At 40.4% G+C, this 18,815-nt stretch overlaps 1 protein-coding gene across 1 annotated transcript in view; it reads left to right on the top strand.

Annotated features, from left to right (window-relative positions):
* SVEP1 (sushi, von Willebrand factor type A, EGF and pentraxin domain containing 1) overlaps nt 1-18,815 on the top strand; it is a 193,149-nt gene that overhangs the window by 117,393 nt on the left and 56,941 nt on the right. The window contains exons 23-36 of the mRNA XM_028108637.2: nt 934-1,047; nt 1,838-2,039; nt 4,696-4,853; nt 5,671-5,872; nt 7,684-7,859; nt 10,666-10,790; nt 11,767-11,890; nt 12,653-12,823; nt 13,786-13,959; nt 14,401-14,520; nt 16,119-16,295; nt 16,521-16,605; nt 17,241-17,432; nt 18,353-18,520. Coding sequence (XP_027964438.2) covers nt 934-1,047; nt 1,838-2,039; nt 4,696-4,853; nt 5,671-5,872; nt 7,684-7,859; nt 10,666-10,790; nt 11,767-11,890; nt 12,653-12,823; nt 13,786-13,959; nt 14,401-14,520; nt 16,119-16,295; nt 16,521-16,605; nt 17,241-17,432; nt 18,353-18,520 — 2,188 coding nt within the window. The remainder of the gene's footprint in view (nt 1-933; nt 1,048-1,837; nt 2,040-4,695; nt 4,854-5,670; nt 5,873-7,683; nt 7,860-10,665; nt 10,791-11,766; nt 11,891-12,652; nt 12,824-13,785; nt 13,960-14,400; nt 14,521-16,118; nt 16,296-16,520; nt 16,606-17,240; nt 17,433-18,352; nt 18,521-18,815) is intronic.

The raw sequence follows: 18,815 nt of genomic DNA, 5'->3' as shown, positions 1-18,815 counted from the left end.
AGGTTTGTTGATCGTAGCATTGTTCATAATAGCCAAGATATGGAAGCAAGCTTAAGTGTACCTCAAGGGATGAATGGATAAAGAAAATGTGATTGAGTTGTATGTAATGGAGTATTACTCAGCCATAAAAAGAAGGAAATCCTGCCATTTGCAACAACATGAGATAAAAATTGAGGGCATATGCTAAGTGAGATAAATCAGACAGAGAAAGACATACTGTATGATCTCACTTTTATGTGGAATCTAAAAAAGGCAAGCTCATAGAAATGGATAGTAGAGGGGCGCCTGTGTGGCCCAGTCAGTTAAGTGTCTGCCTTCGGCTCAGGGCATGATCTCGGGGTCCTAGTATCAGGATCTCGGGCTTAGCAGAGAGCTGCTTCTCCCTCTCTCTCTGACCCTTCTCCCCGCTTGTGCTCTCTCTCTCTCTCTCTCTCTCTTTCTCTCTGTCTCAAATAAATAAAAAAATTTGAAAAAGAAAGAAAGAAATGGATAGTAGAATGGTAGTTGTCAGGGGCTGGGTGTGGGTTACTGGGGATGTTTTTTAAGGGTATAAACCTGCAACTAGTAGATAAACAAGTCATATTTAAGAACTCAAGGGATAAATTCAACAAAGGGGTGAACAACTAGAAAATAATATAAAATTTTTATAATAGATCACACTTATCATCCTAACTGAAAAAAAAAGCTAGCTATTCATAGTTATCATTTTCCATTGTATGTTGAAAATGTCAGATTTCTTGCTAGAAAATTTTTGCAATAAATAGAATGGAAGAAAACATTTTATTTCAGTTTATTTGGCAAAGTTTTTTACAAACATATTAGCCACAATTTCTGATTGTTCTGCTGTTACACCTGACAGCTTACTTGAAAACTGTTCGTCTAAAATTCCTTTCAGGTCTTCTCCAAGCTAAAATATTCTGTGATTCTTTGCAGGGAAACTATGTGAAGAAAATATAAACGAGTGTTACTCTAGTCCTTGTTTAAATAAAGGAACCTGCATTGATGGCTTGGCTAGCTATCGCTGTACCTGTATGAAAGGATACACAGGTGAGATATTTCCATTCTTCCTGCGTTGGCATATTATCCTGCAAAGCACCACAAATTACTACATTTTTAAACATTATATTATATTAATGTTCATTTTCTGATTTTTTAACTGTGCTCTGATTATCCAAGAGGAAGTCCTTATTTTTTGAGGAAATACACACTGAAGTATTTTGGGGTCAAAGGGTATCGGGGTGCAGTTACCCCCAAACAGCTTAGAAAAAAGTGTGTGTATGTGTGTGTGAGAGAGAGCAAGAGAGGGAGACAGAAAGAGAAAGAGACATAGAAAAGACAAGAGTTTGTATGCTAAGATAAACATTCAAGAAGGAACTGGAAATAAATCATGTAAGATCATATTGTAAATAGATGCTAAACAATATGATATATATATCATATATATAAATTATATACATATAATTTATAAAGAGAGAGTTCCCCCAAAAAATGGCCAGTGAAGGAAAAAGGCAAGGTCAAATAAACAGGAAAATTTTGAACTAAATTTGCTAGTTTTATTTTTTAACATAGTCTCAATTAGATGTCCATTATGAATGTTAGTTTCAGAAAGACCTAAGATCAAAAGAGCAGATTATCCAAAACACAATCCTAAAATGACTTACAAAAGCCAAAGCTCATTCAAGAGTAGATCTCAAACCAGTGTGAGAGGCCAGTAGTTTGGCAGCTTCCGTTCCAATCCTTTAGGAGCGACATCCTCCAAGAAGTCAACACTTGGATCCTAGTTTCCCAGGGGGGTTAGTTAACATTTGGGCTCTTTCTCACCCTGCTTCATCCCCAGGCCTGCACTGTGAAACAGAAGTCAATGAATGCCAGTCAAGCCCATGCTTAAATAATGCAGTCTGTGAAGATCAAGTTGGGGGATTCTTGTGCAAATGCCCTCCTGGATTTTTGGGTACCCGATGTGAAAAAAACGTGAATGAGTGTCTCAGTCAACCATGCAGAAATGGAGCTACCTGTAAAGATGGTGCCAATAGCTTCAGGTAAAGCCCTAAGTCTGGTTCTTTGCACTGGTTTTCTTTTCTCAACCATTAGTCAATCTGCAGCCTTTATGGAATATTACTTCAAGTCCCAAGTCAGCCACTCCCTAATTCTAGCCCAAGGATAGGCAGCAGTAGACTCTCCCCACCACCTGAGGTTCTGATTCACTAAGTCTGGGGTAGAATCTGTAGTTTTTAAATAGGCAGCCTATGTGTTTTAAGTTCCCTAATGATTCTAATGCACAGCCAGATTTGGAAACCACCGTTCTGTACTTGGGAAGTCATAAAAGTTGAAAGGAAACAGAGTAACACAGAAACAAATACCAAAGCATTAGACAAAACTCATTGTCAAGTGTCTTATATTTTTTCAGGAGTTTTTGCACTAGCTAACGTCAGAAGGAATTGTGCCATCATCCTGTCACAGAGCCAATCTACATTCTATGTCTGTGGTTTTCAAACATTTTTCTTTTACTTTAGTAACGCTTGGTTCTTAAGAAATCTAATATGAATGGAAACAAGTAAAATAATAAAACCTAACCTTTTGTGGTTGAAAACAATAGTATTTGTAGAGGAGACATACTTTGTCTTTCTGAGGCAGCTCTTGGGGTGCTAGGAGAACACAGTTTGGAAATTGACACTCATCCTGTTCCCCTTGAAGGGTCTGTGGCTTCTGCAGTACAAAAGATGGACCGGTGTTGCTTGCAAAATCTTAGGGAACTTTATTGTCCTCAACATGCCACTGTCTCTGGAAGTTTATAAAAGTTAAAAGGAGGGGGAAAAAAGTACCCCAGTTGCAACATTTCCCAGTCCTCTCCCCTTCAATACTGTCCCCCCAACAAATAGCCAGGGCACGATCCAGAAGAAATAGGGAACCCATTCTGCCGGTGAGACTTTCACTCTTCATGTGGAAAGGAAGTCTTAGCAATGTAGCTTCATCTTTTCATAGGCTTTTTACATCTTCTGACCTAACCAGAAGCAATGAGAAATTTCCAGATAAACAACAAGAGTTCTAAATTCTCCCCAGAGTCAAAAACAATTGATGAATACCAAATTTGTCTAAATCCTAACTAGAGGAAAGGTGAAGGTAAACTCTCTTAATTCAAAGGGAATGTTGGTTGTCCCCAAAGTGAACCTATTTCATAGACAAGGATATTGGATTGCTAGAATATCAAACATGGGCAGATAAATATGAGTGAAATTCTAGCCAAAAGATTTATCATCGAATGCAGAGAACTCAGTAAAGACCTCCCCCCGTCAATTCCAATGTAAACCTGCTAATGACAATGTTAATTATCATGTATTGGACAGGTCCTTTTTTAATTACAAAATATTTCAGACATACAAAAAATTACCAAGAACAATAAAAGTCACACACTCATCACGGTAATTATCAAACATTAGCATTTTGCCATATTTGATTCGTATCTCTTGTTTTAAAAAAATACCTTTTAAAGATAGTTACGGAGTTCCTCCAGTACACACGCACGCACGCACACATGCACGCACACATTCCTCTTCTTCCTCAGTAGGAACCACTGTTCTGAAGTTGGTGTCTATCTTTCTCATTCAGCCTTCATATGTTACTACATAAACAATGCATAGTACAGTTTCACATGTTACATAATTGGTATTATACTAGATACATCCTTTTGCAATTTGGGTTTTGTTTTCACTCAACATTATGTGCTGTCAAGGTTGATACATTTGGCTCTAGTTTATTTATTTTAACTGCTGATTAGTATTCCAGTAAATGATTATACCATGGTTTATTTTCCTATTCTCTTCATAAACATGTAGAATAATGCTGTTATGAATGTTCATTACATGTGTTCTTTTGCACCGTGCAGTAGTTTCCTAGAGCACGTAAGTCGAAATGGATATACAGGCTCTGGGAATGCAGACCCTCAACTTCGCCAAATTGTAGTTCTCACTATGTGAGATTTCCCAGTTCACGACACCCTTGTCAACGTTTGACATTATCAGATATATTTTCCATTCTGATAGGTTTAAATGGTTTGTTGCATACCACAGAGACTATACCACATACTGATTAAGAACAAGGCACTAGATTGGGTTTAAAATCTTACTCCACCACTTAGTAACAAGGAGACTTGGGCAGCTTAACCTCTCTGAGCCACAGTTTACTCATCTGTAAAATGGGAATGATAATAATGTCACCTCATTGTTACAAAGACTGGTTTAATATATATGAAGCCTTTGGAACAGCATGTGAACTTTTTATATTTTTTCCTAGCACTTCTATGGGGAGAGAAACTCCCAGTATGTAAATAATAGTTTGCCTGGACCAGAACCACTTCCTACTCTATTTTTGCTACTACAACACTTCAGATATATATTGTCTTAAATAGGTTTAATTAAATGAACTAAAAAAAAAGGTAACTAACAGTTAAGGTACTTTTTTGATGTGGAAAATATGTTTCATCATTTCAGAGTTGTTTACTCAATTTATCTAAATTAAAAACAAAGCAAAACCCCAGTTCACCCATTTCTCCCATCCCACCCGGACCCCGGCAACCACCAGTCTGTTCTCTGCATCTGTGAGCTTTCAGTTTTCAAAGTCTGTTGAGACAGTGTTGTCATAAATGGGAGACTTCCTCCAATGCATTTCTATGTGTTAATAACATTTTGTTTCTTTCAGGTGCCAATGTGCAGCAGGCTTCACAGGGCCACACTGTGAATTAGACATCAATGAATGTCAGTCTAACCCATGTAGAAATCAGGCCACCTGTGTGGATGAATTAAACTCATACAGTTGTAAATGTCAGCCGGGATTTTCAGGCAGCAGGTGTGAAACAGGTATATATGAACTCGGTGTTATTAATAACAATACTAAAAATAATGAGATCATAACAATGTCAATTTTTACCTGTTCCGAGCACTGTCTACATACCAAAAACGATGCTAAGCATTTTGTACTTATTTAATTTTGACAGCCATCCAGCAAACTAGGTAGTATCATCCCCAAGAGCAAAGGTGAGGAAAATGAAGCTCAGAGGGGAAACAGAGAAAACTGAATTTAGTAGAACTCTTCACCTTCTACATGTTTAGAAAGGACACTTGATTTAGGAGTTCAGAGTCCACAGACATGTCTGAGAATCAGCTAAGCTGCTTTCTCAGAGTGCTGGAGTCTTTTAACTGTGGGACTTTTGTTTTCTTAAGTGGGGTATGCAGGATTGGGGCAGAGCTGAATTGCTCATGAAATAGGGAAGAACGAGGGCCCTGAGTAGAGGTGGAATGTGGCCCTTGCAGTTACCCCCCTTTTCTCCTGTAGCCTCAATTCCCCTGCTCTACGGAGTCATCCCATCAGCATACAGACATGTGTTAGTGTCCCCTGTCTTTATTAACTTCCCAATTCCATCTCTCCTTCCAGCTAGTCCCTCTTTCTCTACTACTAAGTGCTTTCCCTATCTTAGTTACTGATTCTTTTACTTAAAAGAATGTATTATATACTTTGTAAATAATATATATTTAATGTGGAAACTGCTTCTCACATCATCATATTGACTGAAATGGGCTTCTTTGACAATAGTACTGCAAATCCACTGCTTATCTTAGACAATTGAAAAATGCCTCCCAAGTGCCAGGGTCGACATACCTTTCTTATTTGTTGCAGACCAGTCTTCAGGTTTTAACCTGGATTTTGAAGTTTCGGGTATCTATGGTTACGTTATGCTAGATGGTGTGCTTCCGTCTCTCTGGGCTGTAACCTGCACATTCTGGATGAAATCCAATGACACCAATAATTATGGAACACCGATCTCCTATGCACTTGAGAATGGCAGTGACAATACCTTCCTCCTGACCGATTATAATGGGTAAGCAGAAATGTCAGGAAAGTCATACTCTAGATCTTATCCTGGGACCAAGTTAGAACTGACACTCGTGTTGGGGGATAGAGGAGCAAGGGGGTCAGGTGCTCCAGCAGGATAGCAATGACAATGGTCAAACAGAGCATCTGGACACGTTCTGTAAGAAAGCAAAGTTTCAATGATAGCACGTTATGCACAGATTATGTTTTGCTCCTTGCTAAGTGTTACTTCATTTGATCTTCTCAGTGGCCCAAGGAACTGATTTTCTAGGCAGCAAAACAAAGTTGCAGAGAGACTAGATGATTTGCCCCAAATCTCACACTCTGGAAGTGGTAGAGCTAAGTCTCTGACTCTTAAGACTGACGCTCTTTCTTTTATATATCAAAGCCTGCAGGAGTTCAAGGGTTTCAGTGACATTATTGACCCACGGGAGACACATACATTAAATAGGAATCCATCTACAGACTCAGGTGTACAAGATGATGTCTATTTCTCTTTGGATCAATTAATTCAACTGCAGGGCTGCATCTCTCTGGGCTGTCAGAAAGACCAACCTTGGTTGTTTCCCTCCTTCTTTCCCTACTGAGTGCTTTTCCTATCTTAGATTCTCACAGATTGTCGGAAACCCCCAGAGTCTTGCTAAAGAGCCACAGACTTGGCTAGGACTTCCATCACTGGTCCTCTGTCCACAGTGCTTATCACTGGGCTGTGAAGTGCCTCAGCGCCTGTGGGCCCTTCAGAATCACAGCTCTTTGCCATGTGGAATCCCAGCCTTCAATCTAGACAGATTCTGTGGTGGCCTTTTCATCTAAGATCTACCCAAATTTCTGTCCCATTGCTACTGAGCAGGGTGCAGGCCCCACTGAGCTCTCTTGCCTCTCCTCAGTCCATGGGACTCTCACTATTCTGGTAGAACTCTCCCCAGCCTCAAACCCTATTCTTCTTAGTGGAAACTTTCAAAAACAAAATCCAAGAAATTTACACAAACCTCCCCTGAGGCAAAATATATATAAAGAGAGAACCTGTTATCCACTTGAATAGGGAAGGAAAATGGGAAAACACAAAGGGGAAGCAATTAGTATTATAAGAATACCGTTTTTTTCCATAAATATCTATGAATAAGGACTAAGAAGATATGGAGAGAGGAATTCAATGAGTTCTTCCTTATCAATTTTCCCTAATTTTTTTCTTTTACTCCAATTGCTTTTGAAGACATTTCACTTTAAACTGCTTAATATCTTTGATATTCCCCAAAGTGACATGGTTGTTCAAAACCTCTTGTTGTTGGTCATCTTTGTTTAGTTCCAATTAAGCTTGCCTTTGGATCAACATACTTTGTCTGCCATATGACCGCTTTGGCAAGCCAGAGAGAGAACTCACTTTCTGTGAGACCTCTGAAGTTAGTTCTTGGTCTTGGGAAAACATCCATTCCATAGGAAGGAACCCGGTCTGATGTTTGTACAACTCTCATTCCTTCCATTCTTGATTCACTCTCTCCGGAATAGACAGTTGGTAAATTATCTCAACTTGGATCAACTTCTCTCATCCTAAGACTTTTTCCTATCCCTTCGTGTCTGAGAAACATAAACTAATTTTCAGTGAACTACAATAAAGTGTAATTTATAAATCAACTCTGCCTCTATGAAATGTGACCAAATGGAGAAAAAGAAGTAATGGTTGTCCTCGAAGTGCTTTACATACAAAAAAAAAAAAAAAAGAAAAAGAAAAATAAGGAAAAGAAGAAAAATAGTAACGTGCCCCATAGACGAGATTATGATGTATGACTGATGACTCTGTTACCTGGAATGTTTTCACAGTTGGGTTCTTTATGTGAATGGCAAGGAAAAGATAACAGACTGTCCCTCCGTGAATGATGACCGTTGGCATCACATTGCAATCACTTGGAGGAGTTCTGATGGAGCCTGGAAGGTCTATATCGATGGGAAACTATCTGACGGTGGTGTGGGCCTCTCTGTTGGTTCACCCATACCTGGTATGTCTTAGCTAAAGGAATATCATTCCCTTAGATGCCAGACGTGGTGGCGCTTAGATGAACGTCAAATTTGCTAGCTTTGTTGTCCTTGGTTCTACACAAAGGTCAACAGTTATCTCTCCCATTTTCTACTCCATGACTACCCAGACTGTGAATTCCTACCAGCTTTTCCTAGGTGAGCTGTGTGACACTCTGTGTAAGAAATGCATTTGGGGACTTATAGTAAGACTAGCAAGATGCAGTCTGAGCTAACCATGGAAGGTCACTAAACTGTCTTCCAAGGAGGAGAGGAATTGCTGGTATGTTTTGGTTGCTTGTTTTGTGTTGTGATTGTTTACATAGGACACAAGTATATCCAGCGAATAAGCTGGAGCACTGCTAACACTATCTGTCTTTTATGAAGAGGAAAGTTAGAGGTTCCCTGTAGTAAATAAGGAAACATTAAAAGTGTTTCAACAGGAAGTGACATTATCAGGTGAAGTGGGGCAGTGGTTCCTTTTTGTGTTTAAGTATTCTCGTTTTCAACTCTCTCTTCTCTGGATAGTGGGACTGCAAGTGGCTTTTATTTTCTTCTTTATTCTTTTCCCGTATTTCATAATGAACATATATTTCCTTTATGGTTAAAAAAAAAGAGCATTTCTATATTTAAAAAAAAAAAAAACCTGATAGAAGAGTGAAAGTAGGTTACGGGGATAGGAAAATAAAGCACAGAGACTGTAATAGTAACCACCCAAGGAGACGGTTGTCTGACCACAGCAGTAAGAATGAATTGGAGTCCATAAATATTGCAGAGCCCCAACTGACAGAACTTAGTGAATGGCTGGCTTCAGTTTGGGTGACTAGGTCCATTGAAGAGTCTGTTAGCTGAGAGAGAAATTCTAAGAAAAAGGACAATTATCAGAGCAGGGATTAGGAGTGAAGGAAGAATTTCTATTTGATTTTAGATATATTGGGTTTGAATTCTAATCACAGGACTACATGCAACTAAAAACATAAGTTGATACCACTTTATATCAAATTGACAGAGCTGTTTTAGTGGTAGGATGTGATTGGCAAGGATTCGGCACAGCAGACACTTTAGAGTGCTGGTATGAAAACTGATGCAAACTTCCTGGGAAGCAATTTAGAAACTTTCATCAAGAACCTTAGAGAAACCCTTGGCATGCAACCAACAATTCAACTACCAGGAATCAGACTAAAGAAAATAATCAATGATCTGAATAAATACTCATGTATCAATATATTTATCTCAGTGATACTTTAGTACCAAACTTGGAAACAACTCCAGTATCCAATAAGAAATGGTAGTTTAATTAACTAATTAATTAAGCAAAGTATGGATTATTGTGCATTCATATATAAAATAGCTATTAAAACTCATGAAATGAGAGGATGTCCAAGAAGAAAAAGCCAGATTCAAACATCATACATAGTATGATCCTGAGTTGTGTGTTTTAAAATCTCTCTCACACACACATACACATATACTAAAAAAATAATAAAAATAAAACCTCGGAGGAAATACACAAAACTATTAAATGATTTTTTTTTCTGGATAAGAGGAATTCCTTATGCTTTATTTTTTCAAATTTTCTCCCGTACATGTATTAATTTTTAATGATTAATAAGAAAGGACGTAGTCTTGGGAAATCATGAAAAGGGGTTCTATATATATCAATTGGGAGGCGTGAGATCAGATGGGGAGATTGTTGCAGGAAGAAGAGAGGAGGCGGTGGAAGCCTCAGGTGCCTCAGCATCTTAAGAGGTAGGCGGAGAAGAGAGGCAAAATGAGCACAAAGGTTCAAGAAGGCCGGGACAGGATGACTTCACGAAAAGAAAGTGGAGTCAGCCCAGCCCCCGGCAGGGAACAGGTGGCATCCCCAAGGAGGAGAACTAAAGAGAGTTTAAGGAAGGGACAATTTGCAAAGGTGTGGGCAAGATTAAGAGAACCAAAGTATGAAAGTAAAACACGCCCATGACTAGCAACAATAGAATGGCACAAGAGATGGGCCCCAAATGACAAGGGGTGGGAGTTGTTGCCAGAATGTAGGCAAACCTAAACCTTGCTGGGAGGAAGGTATCCAGGAAATTAAGCTTCTCTTTCATCCCACTTCCTTATCTTGGGTTGGCCCTTCCATTAGCCAGGTATAAACAGAAGCCAGAGGAACAAGGCAACCAGGTGGTGTCAGCCTTTGAGGGCACAAAGCAGAGTTGAGAAGGGTGGCAGGTATCTCTGGAGGGGCAAACACAGACCAGCCAGTACATGCAGGAAGGACAGTTTAATAGAATGAAATAGCCCAGTAGGAACCAACGATAAAGAGAAATCACGAGAGGTGAATATGAGTTTCTGCTGAATTTGGCAATGAGGTAGCCACTGGCAAATTTAGAGGTCACCTTGGAATTGGTGATAGAAATTTAAGCATTTCAGGGTTACAAAGAAGAAAACAAAGAGCAGCTACTGGTAGTCTGTCATGGAGGGTAACTTCCTAGAATAAAGGAGGCAAAATAGAACTTACCTGTTTTGTTGACATAAAATACGCATGCACGTATGTATATGTGTAGTTTTTATAGTTAAATGTTTGTAAATCTTGTATAATATTCTAAACCCTCTCTGACTATTTTTTAAGTTGCTCTAGATAAAATATTGAATTTGTCCTTGTAGGTAAAACATACAGTAAATGTAGGTAATTTGGTTTTTCAACAATTTTCCCTGATACCTTTATATTGTCAGTGCTTTCATTAAGTTAGCATGTTTGGAATAACAGACATGAAGTCAATTTCCTCCTTATTTCTCTCCTCTCTTTAGGTGGTGGTGCCTTAGTTGTTGGGCAAGAACAAGACCAAAAAGGAGAGGGATTCAACCCAGCTGAGTCTTTTGTGGGTTCCATAAGCCAGCTGAACCTCTGGGACTATGTCCTGTCTCCACAGCAGGTCAATTCCATTTTCAGTGTATGACAGTAATGAGATACAAAGGTACAAACCTAGTGAAAATGTGAACAGACTAATGATGCCATATCTTACTGCAACCTCTGGGTTTTCAGACTTGACCACCGATACCATTTGATGCTATGGTCGTGGACGAAGCTAGGCAGAGGTTATCTGCAGTCACTTTCAATTAATCCCCTTTTCAATTTCTTGGTGATGTTTTTAAATTTCATTAGACATGATTATTTTAGGAGACCTTGTAATTTCCAAGCTGGAGAGAATCAGAGCGAATACTGGTTCACATCCCTCTGACTAAAGATGCAGAAATTGAGGGCCGGCCATAAGGCAATGCTTAGAGAGTAACAGGAGCCAGTGGTTAAAGCCAGTCTGGAGTCCGACAGCCTGAGTTCAAATCCCTGTTCGGACCACAGCCTTGTAGTGCTGATTTTGAACATGTCACTCCATCTCTCGAAGCTTCGGTTTCTTATCTGTGAAAGATGAACAGATAGCACAGTAGAATTTCGGCACGATCACACACGACACGGCAGGTGTAGTCGTGGTCTTGTTTGCCACATAGCGAGGGCTTCTAGAAGTCTACCTTATTATTATAGTGGCAGAACTTGTCCAGGCCTCAGTTGACCCACCTCTAGATCAGAGGCAGCAGACAGGAGAATGAGATGTGGGGAACCTCTATAACACCTCAATAAACTGCAGAGCTTTAGACAAGAAATTCTCAGTCAGAATTTCAGACTATCTGGCAACTGGCATATTTGGGAGAGGGGAGGGTGGGGATGGAGGAGAGAGAGGGAGGGAAGAGACTTCTCTGTTACCCCTGAAATCATACTGTACAAAAGCCTCCTTCCCTTCACCACCCTCCCCCCCAGATCTGTGAATGTTTTCAAGAGGACTCAATGAGGGTATAATAACTCTGTCATATTGAAACAAATAAGGTTTATCTAAAGACGTGTGTTTAAACTTCCAGGTGAAATCACTGGCTACCTCATGCCCAGAGGAACTCAAAAAAGGAAATGTGTTAGCCTGGCCTGATTTCCTGTCTGGAATTGTGGGAAGAGTGAAGATCAATTACAAGAGCATATTCTGTTCTGGTTAGAATGTTCTTCTTCTGTAAACTGCCATCTCTTGACTACTCCCAAGATCTTCCTGCAAAAGGAGACAGTTCAGAATTCACTGTTGGTCAAGTAGGGTGTGCCTGTCAGTCTGTTGTTTAGCTAGCAATTCACCTTTACTCTACCTTTATCCAAAGGATTTATTTTTTTAATACTTAAATACATGCTGTATTGGAGAGTACAAAATTCATTGTGGAGAAAACTTAGACAATGGTAAAGCAAGATTAGGAAAATAGGATGAGAGGAAGGATATGGTTAATATTTCAAATGTCACCAAAGCCCTATCCTCCTATGTGAGATGGGGTACTCACAACAGGGTACTTCCTAGCAGCCGTCTAGGGGCAGTTAGCACAGGGAAAAAAGCAATGGACATGACAGTCTGCACACCGAATAATCAAACTCTGAATGATCATAAAATTCAATGTATTTGAAGAAGTTTCTAAAGATGTCCTAGAATTCATGGGTTTTGATAACTCATAAGTACATTTCATTAATATTCTTAAAATACCACTTTTTCCTTAAAATATTCAGCTGACCTCTGCAGCAAGAGGAAAAGTGGTGGACTAAAGCAGTCTTTTCCTGGTCATTTTGCTTGCCAGGGATCTGGTCACATGTCACCTTGTTTTGGTAGCAGTAGAAAGGCTCTCAGATGCTGGTGCAAGGCGTGATTTGAGACTCTTGACCTGGCGATGTTGCCACGAGGGTGCTGACAAGCTCTGTGCCTGTGTTCTTTTCCCGCAGATTGCCCACCTTTAGAAGGATTGGTACCTCATCTGCGAACTACGTCAGCCGACTTAAAGCCAGGCTCCAAAATCAGTGTGTTCTGTGATCCAGGCTTCCAGATGGTTGGGAACCCTGTGCAGTACTGTCTGAATCAAGGACAATGGACACAGCCACTCCCCCACTGTGAACGTGAGCTGCTGCTGTGGAAGGCATTTCAGTAGCTCCTGACAGATGTTGGAGCATAGGGACATTTTTCAGGAATGCTAGATAAAAGCTAAATACACCACAGTAGTAAACACAGTAACTATTCACTGAATAGTTCCCTCTCTATGAGGGAGATGGGTGATGAAGAGACTAGCCCTGTGGTTGCACCCCAGGTGCAACAGGGAACCGGATGAGAAGGGAAGACAGAGCTGGGAGCTGGAGCCCCAAGAGAGATGGGTTATGGCTGGGTAGGAAACAGGAAAAGATCTCTTGAGTTGGATGCATCAAGTCATTTATTTATTCAGCGATTTTAAACCACCTACTATGTGCTAGACAGCAATCTATGTTCTAGTGATGCAACAGTTGGAAGAAAGTCTCTTTTATGGAGTTTACACCGGAATAGGAGAGACAGGAAATGACAAGTAAATATTGTTTATTTATAGTAAATAAGAACAAGGGCCAGAAGTAGGAGCTTTGGAGAAAAAGAAAGCAAAGTAGGGAAATCCAAAGTGAGGGGTTGGGTGGAAGCAGACTGCTTTATTAGTTAGGGCGATCAGCAAAGTTTCTCCGTGGCATCCATTCTCACCAACATACGTATTTCTCTGTGGCTTGTTTCTCTACTCCCACTACATAGCAGGCTCCACAGGGCAGGAGTTTCTCTCTTTGGTTTATTACTGTAACTTCAGCACCTACAACAGTGTCTAGCAGGACCTTCATAAATATTTTTTTTAATTAATGACTTGCATGCCTGCTCTGAGCCAGACCGTCTGCTGGGTGCCGAGGGCACAGGTATGGCTGCAGCCCACTGCCACCCCTCGAGGGCTCTGGATCTGTGTTTATGCGCAATAGAAAGTCCCGCTTAACTGAACTGCTGGCTTAATATAAGCAAAATGTGCTTTGAGCATTTCGCTCCTCATGTGGTTGTGCTCTTCCTGGCCACATTACAGGCATTAGCTGTGGGGTGCCACCCCCTCTGGAGAACGGCTTTTACTCAGCTGAGGACTTCCATGCTGGCAGCACGGTGACCTATCAGTGCAACAATGGCTACTACCTGTTGGGCGATTCAAGGATGTTCTGTACAGATAATGGGAGCTGGAATGGCATTGCACCATCATGCCTTGGTGAGATCAATCTTGGCAATACCCCCTGGGTTTATGCTAGCTCCCTGGGAGACAATCTTCCCAAATTCCTGAGGTTTCTTGTGACATTCCTTTGTTAACTTCATCTCATCCCAGTAAGCTCTGGGCAAGCCACAGTGACAAAGCAGCTGTCCCTAGAGGTGCCAGAAATATTTGGAATTGTTACCAGGCTCAGTATTAAGACTATTTTCATCTATCTCTGTTCTTCTACTTACCACCTATCAAGTGGGGGAATAATAGCTTTTATTGTGTATCTGCAATGTGATCATGACTGCTATATTTACTACAGTATATTTTCACTATATAAAAATATCTATAGTGTTATACATTAAGTGATATGTAATGATTTAAAAGTAAAAACAAGTATTTGATACATAAGAAAAATCAATCAACTTCACTACCTGTAAGCTATCTTCATTTTAGACGTTGATGAATGCGCAGTTGGGTCAGATTGTAGTGAGTATGCCTCCTGCCTGAATACAAATGGATCCTACATTTGCTCATGTATCCCACCCCACACAGGAGATGGTAAAAACTGTGCAGGTAACTAGTACATGTATAATTGGGAAGTTATTAATTTTTTTATTTATATATTTCAAATGTATGTTATTTAAAAATACAACATTTTCAAGTTCCAAGGACAGGTGGAGAAGATAAAAACCATCTTTTAAAAAGACATATAAGCAACAACTAAAGGAGCTTTAAATTAGCATTGTGCCTCTCCCAACTTCCCAATCTCTGAAAAATAAAACTGAGAGCCAGCTATATCACCAGAATGTTGGAGCAACATCGGTATAGTACAAGAATAACAGAGGGGATTTAGAAATATAATCACTGGCCTCTATGGCCTCAGTCAGAACAAAGAAGATAGATACTTCACCATCAGTATGTTTCCTCTGCCTCAGCCACACAGAATTATGTTATTGAAAAAAACTGACCTCTTCCCTTATCACAGCTCTAGATTTTGTGATAACTTTGATAATACAGGCCCAACTCCCAAAAAATAGAAAGTTAAGAGGAATTCTCAAAATCAAGTCTTATGATGGCATTTACTTTTTGAGAGGGTTCATTTAAAGTCCTTGACTTATGGGGCACCTGGGTGACACAGTCAATTAAGCATCCAACTCTTGATTTCGGCTCAAGTCATGATCTTAGGGTTGCAGTATCGAGCCCCACATCAGACTCCACACTCAGCACGGAGTGTGCTGGAGATTCTCTCTCTCTCTCTATCTCCTTCTGCACCTCCCCCAACTCGTGCGCTCTCTCTCTCTCTAAAATAAATGAATAAATCTTTTAAAAAAAAAATAAAGTCCTTGACTTCTGGGGTGCCTGGGTGGCTCAGTACGTTAAGCGTCTGGCTCTTGATTTTGGCTCAGGTCATGATCTCAGGGTCGTGAGACTGAGCCCAGCATCAGGCTCCGCGCTGGGTGTGGAACCGGCTTAAGATTCTCTCTCTCCCTCTGCCCCTCCCCACCCCCTCAAAAAAAAGAAATAAATAATTTTAAAAATACCAATAAAGTCCTTGATTTATATGGCCAGAATGACCTTCAGAAAGATTGAATCAATATATCTTCCCTTTTTGATGATTCAAGTATTACATTTACTCATATCCAAGTCTAGTCCTAAATATCCCTTTAACTTATTTCTCTTCCTAGAAGTGGTGACCAACCCCAAATTTGCACATAGGAGGGATTTCTGATCCATAGTCTGTTTGGAAAGGGAGGCTGGGAATTTTTCTCAAATCTGCCTAATGTACAGCCTTTACATCAATTTGATAGAAAGCCAATTGCTTTTAAAAAGTAGGCATGAAGTTGAGGGAGGTAGGAGCGGCTAAAGTTCTCCTAATAAATGCCCTGATACCACCACTACTTCCCAATAAACAGCTCCCTTTCAGCCAGGTAAATTTTGTATATTTTTGTTAGTCACTGTGTTTCAAAATACTGTAGTTTAAATGCCTGTTAAATGTGTGTTCTGGTCTGATGTCCTGTATCCCAGGCCTTCCCATGTCTCACTTCGAGAGCTTTTTTCCCCCCAAGATTTAACTGGTACTTTAACTGTAGTGAAATTCTTTTGCTGTGAGACCCTGCATGGTTGTGTGAACACCACTCATTGTCCCACAAAAACTTTTTCTCTCTTTCAAGAACCTATAAAATGTAAGGCTCCGGGAAATCCAGAAAATGGCCACTCTTCTGGTGAGGTTTATACACTGGGCGCCCAAGTCACTTTCTCGTGTGAGGAAGGATACCAGCTGTTGGGAGTAACCACAATCACATGTTTGGAGTCTGGAGAATGGAGTCATCTGTTACCATATTGCAAAGGTATGTTTCATAAATTCCCCCAGATTCATGGTGTTTGGCAATACTAGAAATTTAAGGGATAGATGTGTCATGTGTTAGGCTGTATCAATATTCTTTGTATTTAAAACCCAACTATTGGGCTCATCTTTAAACATGACAAGATAACTTGGAGCTGCCCTTGAGCTTTTAGAGATTTCTTTACACGCCGGCAAAAGCAATACTTCCTTTGTTTTTTCCACCTTCTAGCTGTGTACTGTGGTGCACCTGCTATTCCAGAAAATGGTGGCATTGATGGATCAGCATTTACCTATGGCAGTAAAATAACATACAGGTAAGTGTGTAAGATTAAAACTACATTGTAGAAGTTGTTGATGACATGCTGGCTGTGATCTAAAACTGAAAGAAAGGGAGGAGAAGAATCCCAAAGGATATTTTTTTTAATTAATACAAAATTAATTGAACTATGTGTAGTACGAAGGAATCAAGTTCCATAACCTAATGGTGGCAGTCCTGTCTAGAATCCTTAAATCCCTTGACAAGTAACTTATTATTGTCACCATAATCGCTGAGGTGCTCTGAGAACGGGTGCCATGGAGGAAGGCCCTGCAAGCTAAGGAATGTTCTTGATTATAAGCTGGAGGTTTGGCTCAGGTACTCATACTAACCCAGACCATTCTTAAACTAGGAATTTTCTGTTTGCAGCTACTAATCCATGGCATAAACTGGGGGCAAGCCAAACTCTTAATTTTTCTACTTATCACTCAGCAAGGTCCCTATGGGGGAGATGTACAGTATTCAGTCTTGGAAAACAATAATTTCAAAGCATTATTTCAGTAGGAAAAAAAAAAGAACTCTTCCAATAAATTGTAAAGTGTAAATTCTCAATATTTTTAAAGGTTTTGGCACTGATAAAATTATGCAAAATAAAGGACATTTTATTCAGTAATCTCCCTTTATCCTCTTTAGGTGTAATAAAGGATATACACTGAATGGTGATAAGGAATCATCCTGTCTTGCTAGTGGTTCTTGGAGTCATTCTCTTCCTATGTGTGAACTGGTCAAGTGTTCTAGCCCTGAAAGCATAAATAATGGGAAATATATTTTGAGTGGGCTTACCTACCTTTCTACTGCATCGTATTCATGTGAGAGTGGATACAGGTAAAGTCCATAGACACCAGCCAACTTCCTAAAATACCCTGTTACTCATTATTTACTCAGTAGGTTTCATTTGTATATAACTAGCTGACTTTAGATACAAGTTTCTAAATGTAAAAGATATGCGCAAATTTGCTGCTTCATGAAGACTAGCTTATAGTGCTGGGAATGCCTAGGGAAATATTCCACCTAACTTTGACTCTGAGGGCTCTAGTTGAGTCACTGTAAACATTCAGTCATTAAACATGAAAGCAAAAAATGTTTGGGAAGCATAACACAATATCTGGATTTTTTTTTTTTTTTTGGTACATAACTTACCACGCTTATACTGAAAATTGTATGGGATGTTACAAAAGCATGTCAGGGTAAGGGCTCAGGTTCTTAATACTGTAAGAGGTTGATTTGATCAGTGCTGTGCGTGGGGGTGTATGTGTGTGTGTTCCAACAGAAGGGATGGAAGGGAGAGGCTGCAGTCAGAAACTTGGTCAGCAGGACCTGAAGTGAAACAGATCCAGTGAATAGAGTTGAGTGATACAGACAGGCAGATTCAGGTAGGCAAACAAAGGTGGCTAAGCCATGCCATTGGGATGCGAGGTTTTCGAAATCAAAGGAAGACCTGAGGTCAGAGTCACGAGCAACACAGTGCACCTGCCCAGGCTCAGGACAAGGACTGTGCCCTTGGACCTCAGTTACCATGACTTCCTGGGTGTCTGTCTCCATTTTAGCTGGATCCCAACCAGCCTATTAACCCCTTCTCATCCAGGTAATCTATTTGCAAGGTCTGAGTGCCCTACTCCAGCACCAGGGAGCACATTTTATTTTGCAGCCGTTGTGATGTTGTTTTAGCCATTCACTGACAGAAGCGCTCTGGAGCCGGCTCACAATCGTCTCCAGAGTAGTGAATAATGGCCATTCTTTCCCAGCTTACAGGGCCCTTCTGTCCTTGAATGCTCCGCCTCAGGCAGCTGGGACAGAGCGCCACCTACCTGCCATCTTGTGGTCTGTGAAGAGCCACCGGCCATCAAAGATGCTGTCATCACCGGGAGGAACTTCACTTTTGGGAACACTGTCACTTACACCTGCAAAGAAGGGTGAGTGACCGTGTGAGGGAAAGAAGCTTTGGGAGCCTCGAGGGAGTGGACGCCCCCCCCCCCCATGGAGATGGGCTCCATCAAACGCTAAATTACGTTTCCTGGCCACCAAGGCCAGAGAGAGCTTTATGCTCTTGTTTTCTCCTGTGGCAACAGTGTTTTTCTGGAATTAGAGTAATTTCTCAAATTAAGCCTCGAACAATGGACATTGGGCAATGCAGTGGAAAATAGCTTTCTACTTCACTGAAAGATGCAAAAAGCACATTTAAATAGGCATTTGTGGGCGTGCCTGGGT

Source organism: Eumetopias jubatus, unplaced genomic scaffold, assembly GCF_037043125.1.
Source record: "Eumetopias jubatus isolate StellerSeaLion01/CBP00866 unplaced genomic scaffold, mEumJub1_p1.0 scaffold_15, whole genome shotgun sequence".
NCBI classification, from domain to species: domain Eukaryota; kingdom Metazoa; phylum Chordata; class Mammalia; order Carnivora; family Otariidae; genus Eumetopias; species Eumetopias jubatus.
This window is presented reverse-complemented; position numbering and strand designations above follow the sequence as displayed.